At 41.3% G+C, this 26,854-nt stretch overlaps 1 protein-coding gene across 1 annotated transcript in view; it reads right to left on the minus strand.

Moving 5' to 3' along the window:
* Positions 1-25,044, minus strand: part of bcl2b (BCL2 apoptosis regulator b) — a 42,910-nt gene extending 17,866 nt beyond the window's left edge. Inside the window, exon 1 of the mRNA XM_077556735.1 lies at positions 24,047-25,044. Within this exon, the coding sequence (XP_077412861.1) occupies positions 24,047-24,601 (555 nt within the window). The 5' untranslated portion in view covers positions 24,602-25,044. The remainder of the gene's footprint in view (positions 1-24,046) is intronic.
* Between the last annotated feature and the right edge of the window lie 1,810 nt (positions 25,045-26,854).

The raw sequence follows: 26,854 nt of genomic DNA on the forward strand, positions 1-26,854 counted from the left end.
AAGTAAGTCATTTTAAACTAAAAAGAAACCTTTTTGTAGATTGACGCAGCTGCGTTAGAGTCAGTACACTGATATGTTTTGGAAAAAAGTGAATATGCGGCTTGATAAAATGTTTTGGGGACCATATTGTGTAGATAAAGAATTACCATTATGATGAAATTGGGTTTTTTATTTTTTGGACTAGGACATGCAACTAGGACTAGCAACCCATTCAATTTGGCATTCTCTAAACGATAACCGAATTGCAAACATGGATTATGATTATAAGTCCAAGTTCTACTAATTACACTTTGTCAGTTTCAGTGTATCAGTCTGTTGCATGAAATTGCTAAAAACAAATCCTAGCGACTTAGCCGAGCATTTGAGTAAGTGCTAATAGAAGCTAACACTGGTAGCCCTTTTTGCTACGGCTATCTGTGCTAACACTGCTCCTGTGCTTACGTTTTGGCTTTGACATAATGGCGTTCGCTGGTTTAAAACAAAACCTCAGAGGTCTTCGTTTAGAGACAGTTGGGGGCGCGGGCCGTGTTGGAGTGGGGGGTGCCCCTGGCTCCTGGGTTTGCTCTCCGGCCGGTGGCCCCTGCAGGGCCCGGGTGTTGTCCCTTGGCGCTGTCTTGGCCTGGGGGGCCCTGAGGTGTTGTGCTTGCTCTGTCCTGGCCGGGGTCGACGGCTCCCCTCTTTGGTGGAGGTTTTCATGCATGCCAGATCCACCACACCAGCATCTATCGAAATTCAAACACAATCTGCTTCTTCCTCTGGTCATTGAATCGGTGGAGGCGGGTGTCTGTGGATCTCACTCTGCTTCAATTATCCTTCCTTCCTTTCTTCAGTCTCTCCTTTGGTCTCTTGAGGTCTCCCTAATTTGTTGGAATTTAGATGTTTCTGGGGTTGGTGAAAGACTCTGGTTGGTAACCCAGTGGGTAGTAGGTAATGTCTGGTCGGTGCTGGATTTCACTTTCCTTTCTTTTCTTTGATCCTTCCTCGGGTCTCCTGACAACCTCACGACTGAAGTATTCGGTTTAGGGGAACGGTATGGGATTTTTAATAGGTTTTAGGTGAATTAATGAGTACACACGCACACGCATGCACACACACACGCACATACAAAATAAAAAAGAGAGCAATGATGATGACATGTCAAATCGGTAAAATTACCGAATGAACAATACTGAGCTCTCAAAAAAAAAAAAAATTTTTTTTTAAATAGGCTGAGAAAAGATTCCCAGATAGCAAACGATGTTGGATCTATGTTGAATCAATGTTAAATCAACCTTCTAAACATTGATTTGACATCTTTTGCTATCTTGGTTTATACTTGTCATTGTATATGTATTATTTTTTTTAAATGACACTTGATGGGTGGGCCAATGCGCAAGTGGCGTAAGTATTTGTTAACAAGCCATTAAAAAGTGACTTTTACATATTATGTCCTTTTAAAAGTGACACTTGCTGACCTTTTTACAACCACGCAACCGCAATCTCGACAGGCAGGGGCTGAAAATAGACAGACTACAGCTTGTTAGAAACTGCCTGTATGTTTGTGGGTGTAAGGTATTTTGATTGTTCTCAATTTGAAAAGAGAGAAATAACGTCACTGAGGTTTCTGCATTCAAGTGTTCCATTGTTGTCTCCCAAGTAACACATTACAAACCTGACATTTTGTTTAAAAGAACCTTTTCAGGGAGTGATTGCTCAACTTTTTTTTCTCAACAGTTCACTTAGTGTAAAGTCACTTCCTGTGCCAGACGCCCCCGGGATGACATCATCGTCTGGTTTAAGCTGGACTGTGGTAGAGCCAAGTACGGCTAAGTCAGAGTGTGTAACTAGGGAAAAAGTGCAGGCAGGCCAAACATGCACTCATAAAGTGTGAAAACAAAATGGTGGCGAAAAGTTGCATTAGACTTTGTAACTAAGAGATTTTCTGTTTGTTTGAAAGCATTTACTAAAATCTAGCCTGGAGAAAAGTTGACTCTTCTCAAAAGAAACACATGGCCTTTGATGGAATCCCAACTTGGCCCCCTGTAATTGAAGGATGTTCGCCAAACAAGCGGCGTGCAGCGACATCTGAGAGCGTCAACATGTCGAAGCGAGGAGAAAGTAGGGGAACATCAAAGTTCCGCCGTCTCGCTCGGTGTCCTCTTTCATCCAGGAGGGGACTGGAAGCGGTTTCGGGTTTGTGCCACGGAGAGCGGCCCCACTATACGGGACGGGATGAGGAAGAACGGACGGGTGGGAGTCGTCGGTGGGCGCCGTGAGCAAAGTGCGGCTGAGCGAAGCCGATCCAACATCTCAGATGTCCGATAATGTCACAGAAGACAATTGAGCGTTTGAGGCTCGGCTCCCTCGGGAGCATCTTTGAAGTGGGAACAGAGGAGGCGACGCGCTCTGAAGAAACTCCCACAAAGCCACAGTGAAGGCACTTCTTATTAACATGCTTTTCAGCCAGCAAGAAGTTCAGTTTGGTACGGTTTCCACTCAACAAAGTCGTTGAGGGGCACCAGTTTTGAAGAGAAAAAAAAAAAGAGCGGGGCATGAACCACAGAAAAGGGGTACACGGATCGGTAAAGTCGCTGAATCAGTTTAGAACAAAGTAATGGAAAACGCTTGGGTGGAAGTTTATATTTCAAGATCGCTAAATCACTTATTTCACCGTCAATCACAGAAGGATTCCGCTTCATTCAGATCATCCAATCATCATGCAGAAGGCGAGCATCCGGGCCAGCCTATTGCCTTATAGACTCCCAGAGATGATGAGCGTCCGATGGGCAGGATAAAGCCAAGCATTTATCAAATGACCGTCCAGTTTCACGAAGTGGAGCAACCGACTCTACGATTTTTACATCTCTACCTATGCCTACATCAATTTCTGGAAATACCTAAACAATTGCCCAAAAAGGTTAAATAGAGACTGGTGAAACCAAGAAGAACAGAAGGTCCATGAGTTTGGGGCTTGGAAACCCACACTCCTTACTACTGGTTACACACCGAGAAAAGGAGTCTGGGTTGTAGTACATCAGTTATTCTATCCAGGGGCACTGGAGCAAACAACACATGCAAGTATAGTAGAATAATAGAAAACATCACAGATGGGGGTTTTTTTGCGAGCCGGCAGGCAGGCAGGCACAGGAACAGAATTGCTCAGATTTTTTTTTGCTGTTCACAAAAAAATATATATTCATAGTGCAATTTGATGGCCAAGGTATGACAGTGTTTTGCCCCTGGACGGATGCTACACACCAGAAAACTAGAAAGCTGGACATTTCCATTCCTGGCACAACCTGGTGGCAAATGAATTTTCCCTGACTACTATAAGCTGATGACATCTGGCAGTGGACAAAAGTGTCAATGTAAGAAGTTTATTCAAATAAACAGGCTAAAACTAATTGGTGTCTAGACAAAGACAAAGACATTGATAAAGGATTAGCCAAAAACACCAAGTTTCTTGTCAGAGAAAAACAGTAGCTTTTAAGTTATCGACTTACGCTAAATGGGTCTAGTCTAAGACATAACGAAAACTAAAATTTATTGATACAGATCTTGCGTTCAAATCATGCCAGGGGCAGCAATAAATTAGTTTGTTGTCTTGAACTAATGTTGGCCAAGACATATTGCTAACTTGGGTCTGGTCAAGGAAAAAAAACAAAAAAAAACAAGAGAAGGTAACTTTTTTTTTTTCAATGAGCTTGTTGTTTTCCCACCTCACCCTGGTGGGATTGCACTGAAGATCTCCAGTAGCTGGGAACTAAACCCATACTAGTCTGAAAGTCAACAATGTGTAGATACCGCTACAGTACAAGTGTCCTGCATCCATAATGTAGACTCCTCATCCATACATTAACACTTTTTGGAACCCTACTGTTATCAATCACAGCGGTAGGGTACCTAAACGGTACCAATGTAGTTTGATTGGTCAACTGGATTGCAAAAGAACAAATGTGTTCTTCTAGAAGCCACATAACAAACAGAAAGACCACAACACGCTGGATGATGCTTCTTGTTGGTTTATTTACTCTGTCACAAGTTAGCGCTAAGGTCAGGATGTTGAGCGGGAAAAAATGAAATGACAAAATGAGCAGAAGGAGAAATTTATTTGAGCATTCCCCCACACGTACTTCGACAAGTCAGAAAAAAGGCCTCGCAAAGATTATCCTGAAATGTGGAGCATAAGAGTTTTGTTTCATTCCACATCAGTTTGAAAAAAAAAGTGAAGCTAGCTCCGTGTTTAGCAAAGCAAATATTTGTGTGTATGTGGTCAACACCGAGTTTAGCCAAGGCCTCAGTGTTTGTGAAATTGTCTGGAACAATATCCAAGAAATGTTGCTGGACAGAGCAACTGGTTTTGTTAAATGTTTGTATAAAGCTCATTCTCCACACAAAAAGTGAAAAGTTTACATCTGCTTTGTCAATACCAGGCAAGCTGACATTAATAAGTAGCCTTGCCGCTTACATTTCTTCTACTACAACTCTTTCTTGCTGATATTTTCCAGCAGTCTGGAAGCTCTGTGGCACCACACTGCCTCCCACAGGCCAGTACTGATACAACGCCAAACATCTGGTTTTGGCGATTGCCTGCAGAGATCTGGTTATTTGTCGGGTGTACTGTGTTGCTCATCTTGAGTACAGCACAAACTTTAAGACCGGTAAGAACACATGATTTTTCCTTGCCATGTGTGGGATCGCTCACGTTTTCAAAATTGTGTGTACCCTGCTTCGCCTCTAGCAGCTCTCTTCAAAACAATCAGATGAAGCCTGCCAATCTCCACTGAGATCGTCTCTACCCTTCCTGCATCCCTCATCCCCTCCCTCCTCCTCTTTTCTGTCTGGGGAAAAGTTCAACGACCTCTCACAGGCAACCAGCTGATTTTCAGGGAAAGGAATGCCAAGAATGCATTGGTGTGGGGAAACAAACAAGCGCTTTGATACGAGCGAGCGAGCCTGTAGATAAGCTAGTCTGCAGTCTTTACGGGAAACGTCCCACACATGTTCGAATGATGTCATCGAATAACTTCATCGAAACATTCTTCAGGGATGAACCGATGCCATATGACGCCATTCGTGTCTTTTTTGATGCACATCTGTTTGAACAAACAGCCTTTTACTGTGACCTTCAACATCGGGGGGAAAAAAAGCACCCGACTTTTGTGACAGCCAAGGTTTGCTGCGGTCAATCGTGTGTCGGAGGAAGCATTTTTGCCTGTGGTCTAAATGTCATTTGTTTGGGAGTTCCTGTTGAGGATGCTTCTGCAGGGCAAAGGTTAACAACAAGTCAAGCAGGAAAGACACTAAAAATACCAGAGGTGGTGGACTCGAGTCATAGGAGTTGGACTTGTGTCAACTCCAGTTGATGGTTTTATGACTTAAGACTTGCTTAACAAAAACTTCTGAAAGACTCCGCTGGACTTTGACTTAGCATTCATGGGACTCGACTAGACTTCGATGTGGACTAGTGTGCCTCTTGTTTTGAAATAAAAAGTTTTTTTTGCCATTCGCTCCGTAGACCTAGCAACCACGGAGACAAGGGCTGAGGCTCTATAGACCCTTTTAGTGTGACGTCACGTATGTGTGCCGCCCATGCTGGACGACAGGCCGCCAACGCGAGCGAATGAGGAATCAGTTAGTGAGACGTAAAAAATGGGTGAAATAGTTTCTAAATCCGTGACAAATGCAATGGTAAAATCCTGCGCGGCCTACGGTAGGAAATTGTTCTTTCGGCTGCCGGGAGTGATTTTAAACCAGGTGGGTGGTGTCTGGTCGGTGGTGGATTTCACTTTCCTTTCTTTGGTCCTTCCTCGGGTCTCCTGACGGCCTCACGGCTCTGGCTGGGTTCTGAAGTGTTCGGTTTAGGTGAACGGTATGGGATTTTTTAATAGGTTTTAGGTGAACTAATGAATACTAAAAAAATTGAAAAACTGTTGTTTTCAGCAATCAGACACACAAAACATGTACCCAATGTTTGAATACACTATTGAACATTTATTTGTAATTTAAAAAATACATAAAATTGATTTAATATCATCGAACATTTTTCGTAGGTCTTTTTCACATTTTTCACATCACATAATCATAACACTTTATCAAAGTTTACTTGCCAACTTTGGGTTGTGAAAAATTTAGATTTTTTTTTTTTTAAGCAGCATGTTTGTTTGCAGTTAGCAAGCTAGACGAGTTTATCCGGACACAAACGATTTAATGAATGATGTTTCACACCAGTAACCCGTGTCAACCAAAAGATAAATAAAACGAGACAAACATTGCAGTGTTGAATGCAGCCGATATCCTTCACCCATCCAGACACAAAGTAATTGTATGACTCCAGGCTCTTGATAGCATCAAAGTCCTCCCAAGTGTAGGCGCTCTTCTTTACAATTAGCCTACTGGTAAATAATTTAAAATGTGGTAGCTCACTTGGGGGAACGTAGTGGCTTCCTTTGACCAGGCCGATGGTGAAAGTCCATACATAAGGATCTTGCCCTCCAACCAACTCCAGCTTTTGGAGATGGCGGCTCAGAATGGCTGTTGGTTCCAATGAGTCGCAGTAACCTACTTTTCTACTAGGGACGTTTATTTGCTACATTTGTCATATTTTTCCACCATTTAAACGAAACGCTAACCGAAAATAATGCTCTCTCCGTGTATTTCTATTGATCGGCGGGTAAGCGAGAGTTAAGCATTCTGGGTAAAGTGACATCGGCGAGAAGGGTCTGGTGTTGAGTTAGTGTTACGGAGGAAGCGCCGAAGATGATTACATGTGGATTCAACAATTATCTTTTTGATGAAATCTGGACAAAGACAATAGCGACGTGCAAAGTTTACAACTCAAAGGTAAGAGAGACTAATCTATGGCATCTTCATCTGTCAGAGGTAGGTAAGCTTGCTATCTGAATTGTGAAGCTAAAAATAGCTAAGCTAGCAGCTAACCTATCCCATTTTGGGACAAACAATTGCGCGAGTGTTGACAAAGGTAGTGAATGCGCATTCCTGTTAGGGTTCGTTCAAAGTGAGTTTTAATGGTCTTTCCTATCGCAAAGAAACTTTGAACATGTTTTGCGAACTTGAACGAACGCTGACGTGAAATCAACAATCGCTAGCGTGAAAAAAGTTCGCGCTGGTCAGAGTTACAAGCCTTAGCCAGTGAATGTTTCACTGTTCACACTTGTTCACAGTGAAGGAAGAACCCGATTGGACAGTAGATCTTTACCTGCCAAAACTATGCTAACAAGATGATGTTTCAGATAAACAGAATGGAATTTTCAGTGACACTTTAACATTGTTTTGTGTTTACGTTTCTTCCACTTTCACTTCCTATTGCCCCAACATTTTACCGTGATGGCGTATTGGTTCAAACTGGTCTTTTCCAAAAGGCTATTGAGTGTCAAGCATGTGGATGGTTGCACGAGTACATTACTTTGCAGTCAGCAGACGCATCAGCTGAGAATCAGATGATTGTTGCGTCAACTCCTCTCCTGCTTTCCCTTTCACACCCAGCAGGAAAACTATTATTTGTTATTATTATTTCATAGTTTCAGACCTGATGGTCTCTCAACCTGACTTCATAAAGCCATTGCTTCATCTGATTTTGGTAAATATCACCTTGTCTATTACAGGGACTCCTCTGTTTATGATGCAGTTGTGCTCCAACTGATTTGTACGCAAATCAGGACGCACCACCGTCTAAATCACAAAAGAACGCTGACACGGGAATGAAGTAATAACTGGCAGACTTGTTCATTGCATGCTGTTCTTGACCTTGAAACTTCATGTCAGGACCAAGGTCCATGGAAGTCCATGAATTTAACCCAGACATAGTTTTGACTTTTTTTCCCTTCTATTTCTCAACCTTTTGTCTTCCATGAAGTGAATAGATGTTCCCAAATTAAAATTTAAAAAGCAGCAAATGAGGGTCGTACGTGCAGCCTAGTTAAATTTTTCAAATTGCGTTCATTACACAGAGAGAAAATTGATTCTTATTAGATTTTTTTCCTTTTTTTAATAGCATGTGCCATCAAATGTGAAAGACAAATGAAGCACTTTATAGGTCAATTTGGAGACTTAATTAGAAGAAGGTGGTTAGACTCGCCTGCTTCCTCTGCCCTCGTCTAGACATGTCGACACGTCCTCTGTACGGAAAAATGACATAAATGAATCAAGGCGTTTGGAAAATGTGCTGTGACAGGAAACAGGTGGCGGCATCCCTACAAGCATTCTGCATTGTCAAAAAAAAAGTGCAATTCAAAACAGCTCAGAGGGGGGGAAAAAATCAATCTGTCAAGTCCTCTGGTTTCCAATTCTCGCCATGTTCTTTGAAGTAGATGGCATTATTTGAAGTTGCAACGACAGACCGACAACTAATTAAAATGTGCACGGGTGAAATTGATGCCCCCTGCCCGTGTGAATCCCCCAGATGATGGGATGAGTTCAGGGTTCTGGATCAGTCTAAATATTCAAGAAGTTCCAGACATCAGGAGAGGTTACAGATGTGTACTTATTGCCCATTTTGTAATATACTGTACACTGCAAAAAGTGGACTTAAATAGGAAGTCAACTACAAAATTTTATTCACAATATGTTATATGTACCGCCATAGTCTAAACACTTATTTGATTAATATTGTGTTTGTGGAAGTGAAATATGAGTTAAGCAGCAAAATGCACCCATTTTTATCCATCTAAGGAGGCGGCCATTTTGACGCATACTGTCGAATGAAAATGACATTACAGCTACTCAGAGCTCAGGTAATGACTTATAACAGCTCAGCTTGGGAATGTCACATGACCAAACTCAGAAAACCGGTGGATTTTGCTGCTTAATTCATATTCCACAAAAGCAATATTAAAAGAAATGCTGTTCTTAGACTTGTGGGGACACATAGGCTATATTTTTGTAAAGAAAAGTTTTGACTTGAATTCCCCATAAATATTTTTTTTAATCAAATGAAAAACAGTAAGCATTGCCATAACTGACTGTGCCTTCCAGAATTTTTGCCCATAGCAATTAGCATGCGCAGGCACCCGAAAAGATAGTATTAGTAAATACAGTATGCAGCCTAAAGGCTGACTTTTTGATACAACCAGATTTTCCTTTGATTGTGCAAGCGTACTTAATGGAGTGCATTTAAACATCCAAATCAATAGAACATGTTCATTGTGATGATATCTGAGCAATGGCTGACCTCACTTGGTGCTTTTCTGGACAGATCCAGTTTCCAGATGCTACCAAGGACACACATTACCCATGCATTTTGGAGAACAATAATAACAGCATACTGTTTGTTAATGGCCAGTGTTGCAACGGGAAATCCCAGCTGTGGTACTGATACCGTGTGTGTGTGTGTGTGTGTGTGTGTGTGTGTGTGTGTGTGTGTGTGTGTGTGTGCGTGCGTGTGTGTGCGTGTGTGTGTGTGTGTGTGTGTGTCCTGGCTCCGAGAGAGGGAGTAGGCACCCCGGGGCCATCTGCTCCCCGCCATGCTCACATGTCACACTGTGACAACACGGCATTATTGATTCACACCGCCACATCCGCTTGTGTGTGTGTGTGTGTGTGTATGTGTGTGTGTGCATGCCGGCGTGCCGCGTCGTCAGTGTGTGTTGGCGAGTATGTACACACACCATTTGTGGACAGCAAATAATTGATTTGCACCAGTACATCCGCTTCTGTGTTTGCCAATGAGTGTATGCGTGTTTGTGTGGTTGAACTGTTTCAAAGTTGAAAAGGGTCAATGCACCTAATAAATACATTCCCAGGACAAAGGGGACGTGTTATGGAAAATTTACTTTATAATTGTTTTCATGGTGAAAGTTTTGAGGTTAAGGGTTCAAATCATGGCTATCTGCCGGGTCTATCGGCTTCCTCCCACATTCACAAAATTGTAGGCTTGGTTCATTGCCTACTCAAAATTGGTTGGTAGGTGTGAATGAATGCAATGGTTGTTTACCGAAAGCGAGCTAAAATAAACTTCAGCTTAACTGCAACACTAATTAAGATCAATCATATTGAAAATGAATGTTTAAACTGTACCGGAATAGTTAAGTGATTTTAAAATCTTTTGTTACCAATCCATTCCTGAAAGTGTTTCTGCTAACTTAGCCAGTGGTATCTTCACGCAAACGCCATTCATTTGCAGTAGCTATGGGCGTGGAGGGGTGAACTGGAAGAAGTCACCACGATTAGCGGCTAGATTAGTTGCTTTTCAGCGCTTCCTATTTAATACATACTTCAGTTACGGATCCATATAACATCTCAATGACATCTCGAGGGTAAACTGTCATGTCAAGATGAATGCAAGCGACTACCAAGCATGTTTTAAACCGCACCGTCACAAAAAACAGAGCAGACACATGATGACATGCTAACTGCTAATTATCTTAAAGCTGCTCTCTGTAACAATTTGGCCCAAAAAATATCACAATAGCCTTTTTATTTGAATATTTATGACTGAAATATCTTCTAATTCGTAGACAAACGAAGCCTCTGACTGGATTCGGGTTTGAATTTCCCTCCCTCTGTCTGCGGATGTGACATCATGGGCGCATTGTATACGTGAAGAAGAGTGTGTGCAGTTTCATTTTTCATCAACAGGTGGCAGTAGTGATTCGAAATTGAATTTTCTGCATTTAGTAGCAAACATCATACATATCTGTTGCTAGTCATAGTCGCTCAAGTTGGCTAACATAAAACAGAACTTGGGGCAGTAGGTAGTAATTTTATAAATATGAACACTCCCTGCCTCGAACAAACAATGTTAATTATTTAGCAAAATGCCTGAACGAGCTTTTAGTATCCAGTATATTTTATTACAAGACTAGAGCAGAGCTTGTTTTTCTCTTCTTTTATGGTAAGTCAACAACCTAACACATGATCCAGAATACTGTAATATATTCAATTTTTCATTAGTAGTGTTTAATCTTGATGCAGATAAACTCCTCCTCCCATAGAGAAACATAGTGTTATGCAACATAGACAGATACTCGATAGCCTCAAGTCGCATAGCGTAGTTGAATAGTAAAATAGCGTAAAGTTGCATTGCATTGTGTATGATGCAAACGTATCTAGCAAGGCAACCTCAAACACAAGATTTGTCATCGTTTCAGATCAACTATTTTGAATATCTCTACAGTAGCCTGCTGGATCTCTTCAGGTCAGTGAGTCACTCTCGTTCTGCCACTGAAGACATTTAATATTTTCAATTTGATGTTTTACTGTTTTTGAGTTTACTTATAGACATATAGATGTGATATAATCATGAGTGTTTAAAAGAATACAGTGGGATGGTGATTTTGTGAACTTTATTTGATCTTTGTACCCTCAAATGCTGTTGGAGGGGCAATGTGCATGATGTTGTCAGAGTTTCTTGACATTTAGGGACTGAAGGTCTGGGGTCAGATTTTGATTACTTCTGTTCCCCCAATCAAGAAGGGGAACTGTATAAAGATGTCTGTTTACCATCAACCTTACACCTTTGTTCAATCTAGGAGATGACATGTCTGCCCTTTGTTCAATCAAGAGCCGGGAGGAGGAACCTTTTATCTTTTTTGTATAAATGAGTCGATGTTCTGTAAATTGTCACACACTTGGGATCATCACGTTGCATTCTGATGTAATGTCCTGACTGTGTCTTTAGAGGCCTCTAAATAAATTCTTGCAAGAAAACTTCTTCATCAGATCCTGAATACAATTATTTGGACACGCAAAGATTACACTTTATATAGTGATAAAATATTCCTTCACCACCCAGAAATATCCTGGCATTCATACATGTATAAGCAGAAGCTAACCATTATGATATACATTTGTTGAAAATAATAAAACAAGCTTTATAAACTGTTAAAGGGTAATATACTAAGGAAATGTTAAATCTTACATAAAAACATGAAACGTTTTCATTCAAATATTACAAGTGTCCGAGGGTACCTAGCTAGCGGCTAGCATGAAAAGCTAACGTAGCAGTCTACGTATTCACTTTAGTGTCTCTTTATGGTAAGAGAGATGGATTCAAATGCATGACACCAGTCACAGAAGATCGACATCACAGTTTTGTTCACTAAAAGCAAAAAATGGTAATAAACAATGCTAAATATTGATTAGCAGGTTAACACTTTTGCTCAGTCATCCACATGGCTACTAGCAATCAATTACTAATTTAATACTGGCTGAAATAAGACCTAGTGTGTGTCATGAATTATAACGATTTGACATCCTAAATGTGTACATTTAAGGTATATTTTTCGTGAAAATATTTGTCAGCTTACATTTGATGAGTTTGATAATTGAGGTTCCACTGTACACTCATGACCACTCCAACAAAATGGATGGCTCTCAGGTAGGAAGGCCTTTATTGTTCTCTACGTCTCATACCGCCCTCTTTAAGCGCATCTCTTATTTGCATGCATTCATGGAGCAAAAGCAGCAGCCCATCCAAACAACAGCCTAATACCCTGCGACCTGGCTGCCAGTGTCAGGTAACACGGCGGATCCCTGAAAAATGCAGGGACATGCGAGAGGCTTCTAAATATAGAGGCGGTAGCATCACTTGCTCCCCTTGCAGCCGCTTAATTGTCATGTTAGGCGTAAATCCCGCCCCGTTCGCTGCGGTTGCAATCATTATGTTCTTATCAAACAAAAACACCATCTGCAAGTTTAAAGAAGAAAAAAAAATACGATTTTTTTTTTTTTTAAAGACGGCTAATGAACCATCTGAGACGGCGGATGAAAGTGTTTGCCACCTTTTCCCGTCACGGTGGGAGCGGGATAACGAGGAGCCCGCTGGGAGGCCGACTGACTTTGCCACTGGGCACAACCTCGTGAGCTGCGTAGCATATTAATATATATATAGAGAGCGAGAGCAAGGTTAAACGTTTCTTCCGATTGTCTGTTTTGGGGACAAACCCCCTGCAAGGCTTTTGAAAGAGATCTGATACAGGGCTGTATCTCAATTAATTGCTGGTGCAACAGTGGCCATATGGGACGTTTTTTTTTTTTCTTTCTTCTTTTTTTTCTTGTTTTTAGCTAACAGCATGGCTGGCCTTTGGCTACAGTACATTATTTCTAAATGGTTACTCCCCAAATTACAAAAGACCCTCACGCCCTAATGTTCTCAAGAAGAGTTATTAGCAACCAGTCCCATTTGTTTGGATAGTAGTGTCTGGAAACATTGAATTTTCAATATTTGTTCATCTCATGCGAGGTACACGAATATTTTTAACATCTTAATTTTTAGATGAAGAGGAACAAAATGGGCATGTGTGTTTTGACTACTCTTAGAGTGTGTTGTGTACTCGAGATCATTAACATTGTGATGAATGACTTGTGAGACAAATTATACAAACACGGAACACAACCAGAAGCTTACCCATCTTCCTGATTGGCTAATGCTCCACTTCCCGACCTTGGAATCCGGGACCTCCACAGCGGCCGACCTCGCACAGGATTTTCCATCGTAAATATTGAACAGGTTTAACATTTATTATCATCGGCCCTGACTGTTTCTACAAGGAGGAATACTGTAATCACTTAACACATCCCACGCCACAAGATAATTTATCAGGATAATCTTTTGGAGACAATCTTGAATCTGCACTTTGCTGTCTTTAGTAGAAAGGAAAACTACTCAAATTCAGCTCGATTTCTACTAAGTGTGTAGCCAACTCTACTGCTTTTAATTATCTCTGGCATAACCTCGTGAAACAGCAAGTTGTTGGTGATTACTGATCTGTACTTGCGAACATCCTCTGTACAAATGGACTATTATACGTACGTGCACAAACACATTGACTGAACCATAAGCTGACAAAAGAGCAAAAAGGCCCACACCCTTCATTGGCCACTCAGGAAAGCAACACCCAGCTCGTCTCCATTATTTATTTACAGTCTCGCTTCCCAAGCAGACATTCCTGCGGCTCTCCTGAGGAGAGAAGGCCCGGGAATAGTCGCACGGGAACGGGGTGGAAACGGGCGCAGCAACACAAACAAAAACAAATCACTAAATCTCCCAGACATTACCAGAGCAGCTTTTTATGAGGTGTTGCCCAGGTGCATACTAGTGACGTGTTCCCAAAACGCTCGGCACGTCTGGAATGTTCGGCGAGGCAACAAAAGCAGGTGGAGCGCGTGCAGATAAGAAAAACTGAAGAAAACATCAACTCTTTGTGTCTTTGCATCATTAGAAGGTAGACATCCTCTTGTCGTATGTTGGCCTGTTTGTTAAGATGACTGACAGCTCAGACGATCAAACTGACTTCAGAGGAAAACAACAAAAAGACTCCAGACAGTATCATGCATCACTCCATTGTCAGAAATGAGCGTACAGTAGGAGTTAAAGTCTATCCGTTCAGGCGGCGGTCCCCAACCTAAGGACCGCGAACTGGTACCGAAAGATGTTTCATTTTGAAAATCAGGCCCAATCGGCTTCTGCACACGAAAAACCACTCGTTTGGGTCATGTGATACAGTAGTAAAAAGGGGAGCCAGCAAAGATGAGCAAGTCTTTGGAGAGCTTCTTAAACAATGAAACAGGAGACCACCTCTGAGGGTATTTAGTGTTAAAGTAACTCTTTCTACAGTGTTAAAATGAACTCAAAACAGAATAAAATGAGCTAACAATCCCACACTACCGGTTAAACAACTCTGGAGAGAGTAAACATGACTCCTGGCAGTGTTTTATTATTTACGGTCGTAGAAAATCAACTCTCCCTCAAACACTCTTTAGCACTGCATGGACTTGTAGAAGATTAACCCTCAAATAACTCGGCTAAGTGTTAATTTTACAGGCAATTCTGACACACCAAACCACAGGCTTGCAAATGAGGCATGTGGCGCCCTCAAAACGGTCCAAAAACCACTGAATACCTTGCTTCCATTTCCAACATCCTATCTTTGTGAAACGGGCTTTTCTGCAATGATGAGGACCAAAATTAAATAACAGAATGGACTGAACATAAGTGAAACTCTTTGGCTCGTTCAAGAGAAACAAGCACAGCGCACCCATTAGGAACAACTACATTCCACATAATAGTGAGCTGTATTTTTAATAACTTACTTGTATTTGTTTGTGTCAGTTTATTTAAAAAAAAATATGGCTTTTCATGAAACAAGTCCATGGCGCAAAAAACATTAGGGACTACCACTGCTTTAAGGTACAATGTAGAGTTATTACTGCTAGACGCGAAGTTAGGGTTAGGGTTAGAATAGGCTACGGACGTCCCCAAGCTAAAATAGGAAAGTCACCTTGAGGCTACCAATGACAATCCATTCTCCTCTACAGTCTCCAATCAGCTTTAGAATTTGGTACAGGCCTCAACATGGGTGTATCAGAGCCAGAACTGAAGAACCCTCATTTATCCACCTTTGGTTTTTACACCAAACTGCCGCAACTATGTGCATGTTCACATGCTGACAAATAAAGGATAAGTGAGTGTCAGGTGTTAATCTTGACACCCTGGTTCCGGCATTGCGGAGTATTCTTGCACACGGAGGGTGTCCCACCTGTTACTGCTCTGATGTGACAGTGTAAGAGGCCCCTTTAAAACTGCCTGTAATTTGTTGCCGTTCTGGATAAACGGCGCCCATGGGGGGAAGGGGTGGGGGTGGTGGGGTGGATGGGTGAAGTCAACCCAGGAATACTCACAGCGGCCTTACCGATTGCAAACAGATCTCAGACTCAACTTGTTTGGAACAACCGGAAATCAGCTAGAAATTGAGCAATGTTCACAATATGGCAACTGCAGTGATACCGAACGCAAAACTGGCATCGAAACAGGAGTTGAGATTGAAAGAACTGAATTATTGATTGTATAGTGACCAAAACATTAGACAAATGCCCATTTCCACTCATCACTGACAAAATTTGGATGAAAACCACCAAAATCTGTAATGCAAGGAACACAGTTCAAACATTACCCACTTGAAATCACAATTATCGTCAGTAAGGTATTTAGCATATTCCAAGTGTCTTTGTAGCCGGCTACTAACCGTTCAAACCATGCTTACGAATCAAAATGGCGACATGTAAACAGATGAGGTCACGGCTAAATGAATGGCCTTCAGTTTAGCATTCTAGTGTCGCACGAATTAGGATAACATGTTGGAGTCGCGCTTTCAAAATGTAATTGCTATTTGTTGATGTGTTGTAGCCAGATAGATTATCTAGTTTATTGATACAAATATCAATAAACACCAGTTTGCTGATTACTTCTGTTTTGTTGTTGTTTTGCTTATCGCTAGCTAATTGCTACAGCCAATCTTCTTCCGGTTTACATTCTTGTGAATTATGCTGCATTCGAGGATGGTCGAAAGCCGGACTTTTCTAACTTCAAATTAGGAAGTGTGTACGGTAACGCCGTACACACCGACCGACTACAACGTGACGGTCACTCTACAATTGTGACCCCTTTGGAAACACATACTGTGAATGGTAAAACCCAATTTACTCGATTATAAAACTAGATGGCTTTCTTCATTCATAAATATTCAACATACCTTTACGTAACACAACGTATACGTGACAGTATGCCGCCATCTCTCCGCAAGAAATTATACGGTCAACTACTGAAGTGTATGGAATGCTTATGAAGTAAGATAAATACATGAATGAAGCAAAATTACAAGAAGGCAAGTTTGCTGGAGGTCACAAAACTATTTATCACTATCCACCATTTTGGTTGTTTACTTTCGCCTTGAACGTTTTCAGGTCAGAACTGGGAAAAGCCAACTGAGATAATTCCGACTTCCAACCTTCCTCGAATGCAGCATTCAGTTTAGCATTCGAGTGTTCTCTTTTCACTGCACGAATTAGGATAACGTGTTGGAGTCGTGCTTTTAAAACTTAATCTGCTATTTGCTGATGCATTGTAGTCAGATCGATTATCTAGTTCATTGATACAGATATCAATAAATGCCACTTTGTTGATTAGTTCTGTTTTTGTTGTTGTTTTTTTTGCTTATCACTTGCTAGTCGCGATACAGCCACTCTTCTTGAAACCTAAGAGAGCAATGTTGTTTGGTGTGAAACATTTTGGTACGCTTGGAATTTTTTACTGAACATGAAGCTGAACCAGTTGGGACATAGACTAAGACAATGCTTACAAAGTGTGTTCAAACAACCCCAATGACCATGATCGTTTTTAATCAAGATAATCATGATACAAAGTTTTTATTTCATTCCATCTACCACTACAAAAAAAAAAAACACAGCCAGAGCCTCGGTGGTGTCATTCCACCAAAAATCGACATTGCAAAGGGTTAGCCTCCCTACTTCCTCCTCCTCCTCCTGAATTCCTCAGACAAGAATGTCTGGAACAAGCCTCTTTGTGCTCAGAGGATCTCAAGGGGGACGTCAGATCTCCTCACTCTAGAAAGAAACTCTTTTTGTCAGGCCGGGCCCCGTAGGAAAAAAGCTAGAGTGGTGCAAACATGGCGGAAGATGGAAAAGGGGTTGAGGCCTGAGCAGCTAAAGCGCTACAGTGGGGGAAGACTGCTTTAAGCATAATCCACTTCGTAAAAAACACACAAGAGCTTAGCAAAGACACATTCAATTTCATTGAGGATTTTTGCTGTTACCATCAACATCAGTCACAACCGCATGCGCACTCCAGGTCATCTTTACTTTCACATCACTTCCTGGGAAAACGTTGGAATGGAGCCCACCCGAACGGTGCTTGGCGCCGCTGATGACGATGACGCGTTAAACGGTCCGGGAGACGCAAATTGGAGATAAGTGAGGTTTTTATTTTGGCCCTCCCGCGAGTGTTTAAATGCGTTTCCTTTGCCAGTTTGCTCCACCGCCACTCAAGGTGTCACCTAAATGGAGATTAATGACTTCCTCCGCCATCCCACATCCACTCAGCCGCAGTTGGAGGCGGCGAGGTTTGGTAAGGCGGGGCGGGGTTTGTCGGTCCGTCCAGATGCCTGCCGCATTGTGGCAACATGCGAGGCTCACCTGTCAACTGGCATCAACGTGCATCTAATTGCCCCCCCCCCCCCCAGTCCCACACCCCCCTGCAATGAAATAGACCACATGGCGGCTTGCTGCATTCCTTTTGGCAACCTGATCCAAGTTCGTTAAAAAAAAGACGCTCATGCAGGTGCATTAACTCCTTCCTTTCTCTTATACAAAGAGTGTTAAAGCCACACTGAAATGGAAATAGAGAGAGATATTTTAGATAATACTTACTTTAAAGATAAAAAGTCACATATGTTTAAGTCATAACATTATTAAAATATGTATTTTTTAGGGAAGCTTTTTCTTAAAAACATACAGTATATGACCTTTTTCTCTCAAAAGAAAATAAATTTTTTCTGACGATACCATTTTATTCCTATTAAAAAAAAGTATTTCTCGAGCATGTGATTTTTGTTCTTGTAAATATACTTGTCTTTTGCTATAGTTCACAGTTCACTGCTGGTCAAGGATAGACAGCTGACAGTAAACCTTGAATCGCTTTAATGAACAAAATAAATGCGCGTAAATTCACACATGATCTGTTGTTTGCTACAACTGATAACGCTGAGTCACCCAAAATCGAAAGGTTGAGCTAGTTAGCGGCCAAGGATTACTGTATACAGCTTTGTTCTTAAAATATTTGCCAATATTTGTATTGAAAATAGTTATTTTTAGTTAATTATATATATATATATATATATATATATATATATATCTATATATATATATATATATATATATATATATATATATATATATATATATATATATATATATATATATATATATATATATATACTAAAAATATTACACATCTTCTTTCTCTCGAAAGTATTTAGCTTTTTCTCAAAAATATAAAATGTTAAAAAATATATAAAATTTTCTTCTTTAAAAAAAAATGACTTGCTTGAAAAAGTATGACTCGAAACAACTTTATTTTCAGAAAATTAAGATTTTAATATATAAAAAACACTTCTTCACTAATACCTGTATGGAACATTATGTTTACGAAAATTACGTTTAAACTCTTGAAAATCTGACATTTTATCTATGATAATAATAATAATATATATTTTTTAAATTACTCAAAATTATGCACTTGTTTTTTTTACACTACAATTTTATTATATTATACAGTCTACGCCTTGTAAAATTAAGATTTTAATTTAAAAATATACAATTTTATTGTCATAAAATTGATTACAACTTTAATCTGAAAAATATACAACTTTTTTTTCTTAAAAATGTCTTTTTTTCTTTTCCTTTTTTTTTTGCAAAAAACATACAACCTGTTAAGAATAACACTTTCATTTTCTTAATTCCTTTTAAATAAATGGAGAATCGCCACCATAGAGTCAAGTTTGACTCTTGCTGTTACAAGTCACTTTTCCTATTTTTCCTACAACCGTTGCCACCTGCAAGGCAGTCAAACGTCATTTGAAAAGCCTACAAACAAACACAAGTGCAAAACGTGCGGGTGAAGCTGCCGCCTCAGTGCTGGAAAGGATGAACTCACTCGCCCCCAGGTACAAAGCAGAATGTTCGGGACATTTGCATGAGGGGAGTCAGCTATAGTAAACGCTTTGTAATGTCCACTGGACACATTTTGTAGAACTAAAAGAGCATTTGACTCAGCAGCCAGCTGCTCCTATATTTGGACTTAGTTGGTCCTAAAACAGGAAACACAGAATAGCTGACAGACAGCTGTTTCCACGGCATTCTCGTGTGTCAAAAAGCTCGATTGGCGTCCATCTTTTTTTTTTTTTTTTTAACTCATTTACTGCTATAACTTCATTGGGGGAGGGGGGGGGGAGATTATTAAAAATTAAAGGCAAGAGGCGATTAAATTTTTTAAATGTAATTAATCGCATGACTTCACTAGTTTAATCACAAATTTTACAACAATAAAAAAATTCTAGGTTTTCATACTCGGAAAAAAAATGTTAAACTAATAGAAATAGCTCAAATTAATTTTTGACGTTTATAGCCGTCAATGGCAGTGAATGCATTAAAAAAAGAAGAAAAGATTATTAAAAATTCAGGGCGTCAGGCGATTGAAGTTTTTAATCGTAATTAATCACATGACTTCACTAGTTAACTCGCGATTAATCACGAATTTCATATCTTTTCTAAATTTACAATAAAAAAAATTCTAGGTTTCATACAATTGTTAACAAAAGTGGAAAAAATGTAAACTAATAGAAATAGTTCAAATGAACTTTTGACGTCTAAAGCTCTGAATGGCAGTGAATGAGTTAAGAACAGTGGAAAACACAAAAACAAGAGACAAAACATCTATTTAACCACAGAATTTATGAAAGGCCAAATCCGAGTGACTGAAGTTTCATCCTGATTGTGTGTCATTTGGCAGATGGCGCATAAGTACCTAAATAAATATCGCTCCAAAAAGGGGCAAATGTGGCACATTTTTTTTAATCCATGCAAAGCAGATTAAAGATAAAAAAGGGGGTCAGGTCATGAAGCAGCACAACTTGGAAGGAGGAAGTGATGTCATGTCTGCCCGCCTATCCGCTTCAGGGTCACGGCAGGGCCTGGGCCAGCTGACATGAGGGCAAAAGTTGGACTACACCCTGGAATGTCGGCCAGAGTCAGGAAATGATCCCCCTGTGTGAACTGCCAGCTACTAATCACCCGCCATGTTATGTCAAGAGCTGACAAGAGTTTTGATGATGGATGCCATGTTTTAAAAAGTGAATATTAGCCTGTGCCAGACATCCTGCATCATATACTGCTGGCCCAATGGTGAATATGGATTTTGTTGCCGTGGCGCTAGGGGATTGAACAGGTTGACAAGCGGCTTCAATTTCCTGAAGCGGCGTTGAGAGAAAAAAAAAAAAGGTGAACATTGCCCACTGTCAACTTCACCAGGCAATCGTTTATGTGGCACGTTTTAGAATCTGTGCATCCAACAAAAGTTGATGCAGCTCAGACAGCGTAGTCTAGGATATGGTCCTCAGATGTTGCTTGAAAGTGGCACTGAATCTTCCCCCAATAGCGAAATAGAAAAATAAAGAAAGATGCATTTGGATGAGAACTACTCCAGTTTCAGCAAGATAAAACAACAGTCAACTACCACACTTATCCTAAAGCTATGACAACCCTGAAAAGTTATGAATGTAAACTGGATCATCCGCCAAACTGGTCATACAAACACATACATTGAGATAATCCTGACTAATCCACGGGATGCTCTCCCTCTTTTCTCTCTCTACCGTCATTATCGCCTCCCAGCTGCGAAGCACGCAGGAAGTTGACCTACATTATTGTACCCGAGACTTTCACCATCTATGTCAGCAGCCTCTCCTTGCTAGCACCAAAAAAATAAATAAAAAGAAGTCAGAGGGGTTCAACCCGTCTCTGTCGGAACGTCTGGATTAGCGCTCCTAGTGCTGGAATACACGCTCGAGGGGAATCTTAAAACGGTAAAACGGGATCCTACAAATGAATCATTGATGACTCCAAAATCTGATACCCGCAGGCCAAAATAAGTAAGCAATCACAAATGTTATGTTCTCATTGAAGGCACCGCTACTAATGAAGAGGCTAATTCCTCACAGATTGGCTTGATGTGTTCCTGGCTGGGATGGATGACTGCTGTAAACACACACAGTGAGAAGCTAAAGCTAAAGCTAGACGGCACGCCAAGCAATGTTGGACGGAAGTGGACAATCGCAAACAAATTAGCCAGTGACTAACCTTTACAAACGTACCAATTGTCAGCATAATTAAGTATTTTATAGACAAAGGGTTTATGTCAATGTTGCGACTCTTATTTTCTAACTTCCTCTTTGGGCGGAAGTTTATTTTGAAAGAACGCGGAAAGGGAGAATGACGTAGGAGACGGCATTTGATTGAGAGAAGGGGAGGCCGAATTTGTCATAAGGGTCGAGCTGCAGACACTGGGCGAGTGGTGCTCCATCGGAAACACGCGACTGAGCTTTTTTTGTCAATATCCTGAAAGCGAAAGTACAGACGGAAGCATCACGAAGCTTGCTAGCGGACGTACGGGTAACCAAACTAATGGAGTGACAGTCATATAAGAACCTGCTTTTAGCCCAAATTGACCCTTTCAGTGAAGAAAGCTCCTACCCGTCTCTTGTCGTATCCCGGTGTTGTGTCCTCGATCCAACTCACGGTAAAGTGCACACATTCAATCAAATAATAAGCACTTAAATAGGCTTAACTGTCGTGTCCTGGCAGACGGCAGCCAGTAAGGACATGCTATGCATGTTTAAAGTAGATTCAATAAAAAATCATCAACTTTCTAACGGTTGAAACGGTCCAAATCAGCGCTTCCCCAGTTAGACTCCATACGTTTTCAATGACAAGTTGGTAGTCGGCTACCAGCCGGCCTACCCATAATGCACGGCGCTGCCGAGATGCCGTCACTCCCGGCACGACTCGATCGCAAGCACAGATTTACACATGAATGGTTTGTCGGTTAATGCGCGACCGACAAGCAGCATTGACAATCCATTCGTATGTAAAGTGACGTCATGCAGCCGTCAAATTCGGACTGTGAATTTGGACACAGAGAACGAGCGGTTTAAAGAGTTAAAAACAGATTCGCGCACGACGAATCCAACATTTTAAGATACTTAGCCCGGTTGAAAGTGGCAACAAGGTAAAGAATTGAGCTTATCTTTTAATAGATTTAAGTTTGTGTCTACCTTTTGTGTTTAATTAGCTTGTATGGAGGTAACGTGAGCATGTATGATTGACGGCGTCATGTTTGTTTTGTTTTCCAGCTCTTACAGTCGTAAGAGGCTTGTGTATGAGACAAAGAAAATGTGAATTAAAAGGAAACTTTAGACCAAAAAGCATCATTATTTCAACCGAGGCTACAGAACCGTAAACATTTGTGAGTCACTATCAAGAAAAAATCCAATTGCCTTGACAGCTGCAGTTGCGATATTTCCTTGTTGCTGGAGAATACAAAGAGAGGAAAGGCCGAGAAGAAACAAGCACTAGCATAACAGCCGTGCATGCCATTATGCTGTCAAGTCTTCCTCTCTTTCTTCTGTCCAGCACCATTTTTATTTATTTTTTTATTTTTGGTGGGGGGGCAAAAGATGTGATACAATCTGGAATTTTGATTGACCGTCTGCTGTGTTGTATCATGCTGCAGCCAAATAGCATTTTGGTCAGCATCTGGGAAAAAAAAGCATTTTTATTTTCACCTTATTCATGCCACATTAGCATAAATGACATTTGCAATACAAGCTCGAAGGCACTTTGATGTCAACTTCAGTCAACAGCAGGGGGCAGTGCTGCATAAAATGCCCGTAGTTTTTATAATAGCAAATATTCAAATTTTCCAAAAACAAATGTAATTGCATTCCTCACATAGCAGTATAGAATGAGCCACTGCTATTTTTCTATGGCCAAAAGTTGTGAAGGTTATCATAAGTAGCCATTTTTCACTTCTGCAGTGGAAGCTAGAAGACATAATCGTGATTTCTCTGTTACAAGAACAGAGTAGACGCTTCCTCTAATAAAAATAGCCACATGCCAAGAAGAATGCTGGACGTACACAGTAGGTCCATAAAAGCTTTATGTCCTCAAGCTGTAATGAACTCAAAACCAGCCATTTTATCCCTTATCCCAAATCCAGTAAGTTTTACAAGAGTGTAGTCTTCCAAAATGTTAAATATTGAAATATTACAAAGCACTTTGATTAAAAATGGTCTAGGTATGACCATACTGCAGCTCTGTGACAGATGCGTGACTGCCAGTCTCTCCTCTCAGTCAGCAGGGGCGGGGCTTGGGAAAGAGCGTCGGGAGGTGTGACAGAGCTCGCGCGCTCTGATTGGTCAAATCGAATTGACGGCCAACGCCGACGTCCAATGAGAGCGTCGCACGAGCGAAGGCCGCCCATCCTGCGCCTTCGTGCGTAATGGGAACATCCACAGCTTTTCGTTGGCAAGCCATAACTACAAACGTGATATAATGTGGCGTGTGAGGTCACATCTGCAAGCACACACGCACGTCTAAAGGCACACACGCACACGCAAGCAGCAATGGAGGAGCTCTGCTCCAGCGGTACCGAAAAATAATAAATAAACTAAGCCCAATTACACCGAATCACACCTACCCAGCCCCCGTTGTCTTGGATCCAGCTGCCGAGGGGTCCGTTTAAGTACTCAGTCATCCACTCGGCAATGTGGTCCACTTGCGACGTCATCTCTTCCTTGGTGGCGCACTCCACGCACACGGTGCCGCCGAACTCGAAGAAGGCGATGATCCGGCCCCAGTTGACGCCGTCCCGGAACAGTTCGTCGATCACCTCGGCGAACCGCCGCTGAGCTGTAGCCGAGGTAAGGAACAGCTGCCGAGACATCTCGATGAAGTCCGGCTGGTAAAGTCTCTCGAGTTCGTCTCCGGCCTCGCGCAGGACCCTGTGGATGTCGGCGAGCGGGTCAGAACCGGGGCTTCGCTTGGGGGCGCAGTCGCGCTCGGGCCCGGCGCTGGCTTCGCGGCACCGGAGCACCAAAGTCGGCGAGGGGGCAAGCAATAAGCCGTTATCAGCAACGGCGGCATCGTCCTCCTCCTCTTCCCGAGCGGCACCGAACCCCCACGCGTGGCCGCGTTTGGAGAGTTTATGGTAGATATAATTCTCCACGATGTTACGATTGCGCTCGTTCGCCATCTGGGCTTAATTTGGCACTTTGTACTCTCAGATTTGGCTCTTAAATCAAACGCATCGTGCATCCATCCGATGCGCTGCTGTGCGCGGGGCTCATCCAAAAGTGGACCGAACCGAGTCGACGCCTAAATCCCACGCGTGAGCAGGAAATTAAAGCTTGTAAAAGTCCCCGCAAAAAGCTGCGAGGCACACTGGCGAGCTTGTCTTTGCATGGAAATCCAATACGCGGAAGAGGCTGGAGGGAGTGCGGATGTATTCCCAGCGCGCATCAGCCAGACGTGGAAGAGAGTTGCGCAAGGGGGGAAAAAATGGGGCGCAAAGTTGTCTGCGGCAGAATAGCCGCTCAGCGACGCGTCGCCGACGGTTAGTTGAGCTCCACTTCGGAGACCACTGGCGAGGTTCACTACAGCGCCCTCCTCCCCCTCCTCCTGCTGTTCCGCCAGTGGGCTGCACGATGCGCGTGAGCTATTCTTGACGTCACGTACGCAACATGCGCCCTTTGGCTGCGCTCTGGAGCCGCCATGCGTACGTTAGGGAGTGCACACAAAATTAAAATAGATGATTAGAAGCCATTTGTGTAATGGCTGTTTGTGTGTGTGTGTGTGTGTGTGTATGTATGTATGTATGTATGTATGTATGTATATATATATATATATGATGTAATAATGTCCTGAAAACGGAATAACGTCTGAAAATAACAAAAAAAAACTGGATCAAAAATGTTTAAAAAAAAAAAACAAAAAGCAAAACAAAACTCGATATTGTAATAATTTCACCAATTAAAAAAAACTTTTCCAGGAAATTTATTAGGGTGCCACTAATTGATTAACATAACATGAATACATAAAGAAAATAACTGGTACATTTAAATAAAACACTTAGCACTCCCAGATATCTTTGCGGCAAAGCAATTCTAATCACGTGGGCGGTGCTTACTTTAACTCTGCAGAGTTGGTTTAACACTCAATAAATGAACTGTCAAAAGAAATAATTTAAATCTGGACGGTGGTAAAAATCCACTTTGGGTTTGAAACATTTAACACCAAAATGTTAACACTCCAATTTTTGCTATGAATAAAATATATAACAGTCTGAGATTCTCATAACATTAAATGTATAACTTTGGGCTGAAAATGAATATATTGCATATATTACATTATCTGTCAAGTTTTGCATGATCAGTATTGAGGAAAGAAAAAAATCCACCTGAAAATCTAATAAATCCCCAATAATGTAATATTGCATTATATTATCAATAAGAAATATCAGGATTTTTTTTTAAATTACATGATTGGTGAAATTATTACATGACTAGGTTTTACATTTTTGATTGAGTTGCAAGTGCGACTCTAAATTTTCCATTTCAAGTGTGAGTGGTTTGTTTATGTGCCCCGTGACCAGTCCAGGCCCCTCAACTCAAAGTCAGCTAAGCAGTTCACCCGCCATGCTTATGAGGGCAAAAGCTGGGGGGGAAGAAACGGATGGATGATCCTTCCTCCACTTATCTGCTTGGCTGTAAGAGGACATTCCATATCCAGCTCGGCCTCATGTCCCTTTGATTCGATTCTGCTCACTTCTTCTGGTGAAAATCAATTATCTGGGTTCATCTTCATGTAGTATTATTCTCCTTTGGGACACAAAACAAGAGAGTCTGGAATAGCCCATTTTATGCAGATGTGGAAAGCCCCTTCAGGGAAGATTAACTTCTCTCCAGCACAAACGGAATATTTAAATTCTCAAAAAAAAAAAAAAAAAAAAAGACCACCAGGCTTCCAAGAGACCGACTTTCCCACTGTACTCCAAAGAATTATTAAATTTGTGAGGGAGCGGGGGATACAGTAATCTCCCCTCTATCGCGGGGTTTTGTTCCTTACCACCCCCGACAAAAGTCCGCGATAAACATCCAATTTGCATTGTTGTATAGCATTCACAGTACATCACTTATTTTTTGCCTTTAAAGACACAATGTGTTTAACAAATCCCATTTTATCCAGACAAAAAAAAAACTGATCACATCTCACAATAATAATCATGCCCAAAATGAAACCACAGCCATTGCTTCCTGCTGGCATAAAATGCAGGATTGAATGGGAGTGAATAATCTTCAGAAAAGACACTCAGCTGAGTGTCTTTTCTGAATATTATTATTATTATTATTATTATTATAGACTTCCTGTTTTCATTCATTTCATCTGTCAGACAAACTAGTGTGCCACCATTTAGTGGTCAACAGTGGAATTACATGCGAAACATTTA

Source organism: Vanacampus margaritifer, chromosome 2, assembly GCF_051991255.1.
Source record: "Vanacampus margaritifer isolate UIUO_Vmar chromosome 2, RoL_Vmar_1.0, whole genome shotgun sequence".
Lineage (NCBI taxonomy): Eukaryota > Metazoa > Chordata > Actinopteri > Syngnathiformes > Syngnathidae > Vanacampus > Vanacampus margaritifer.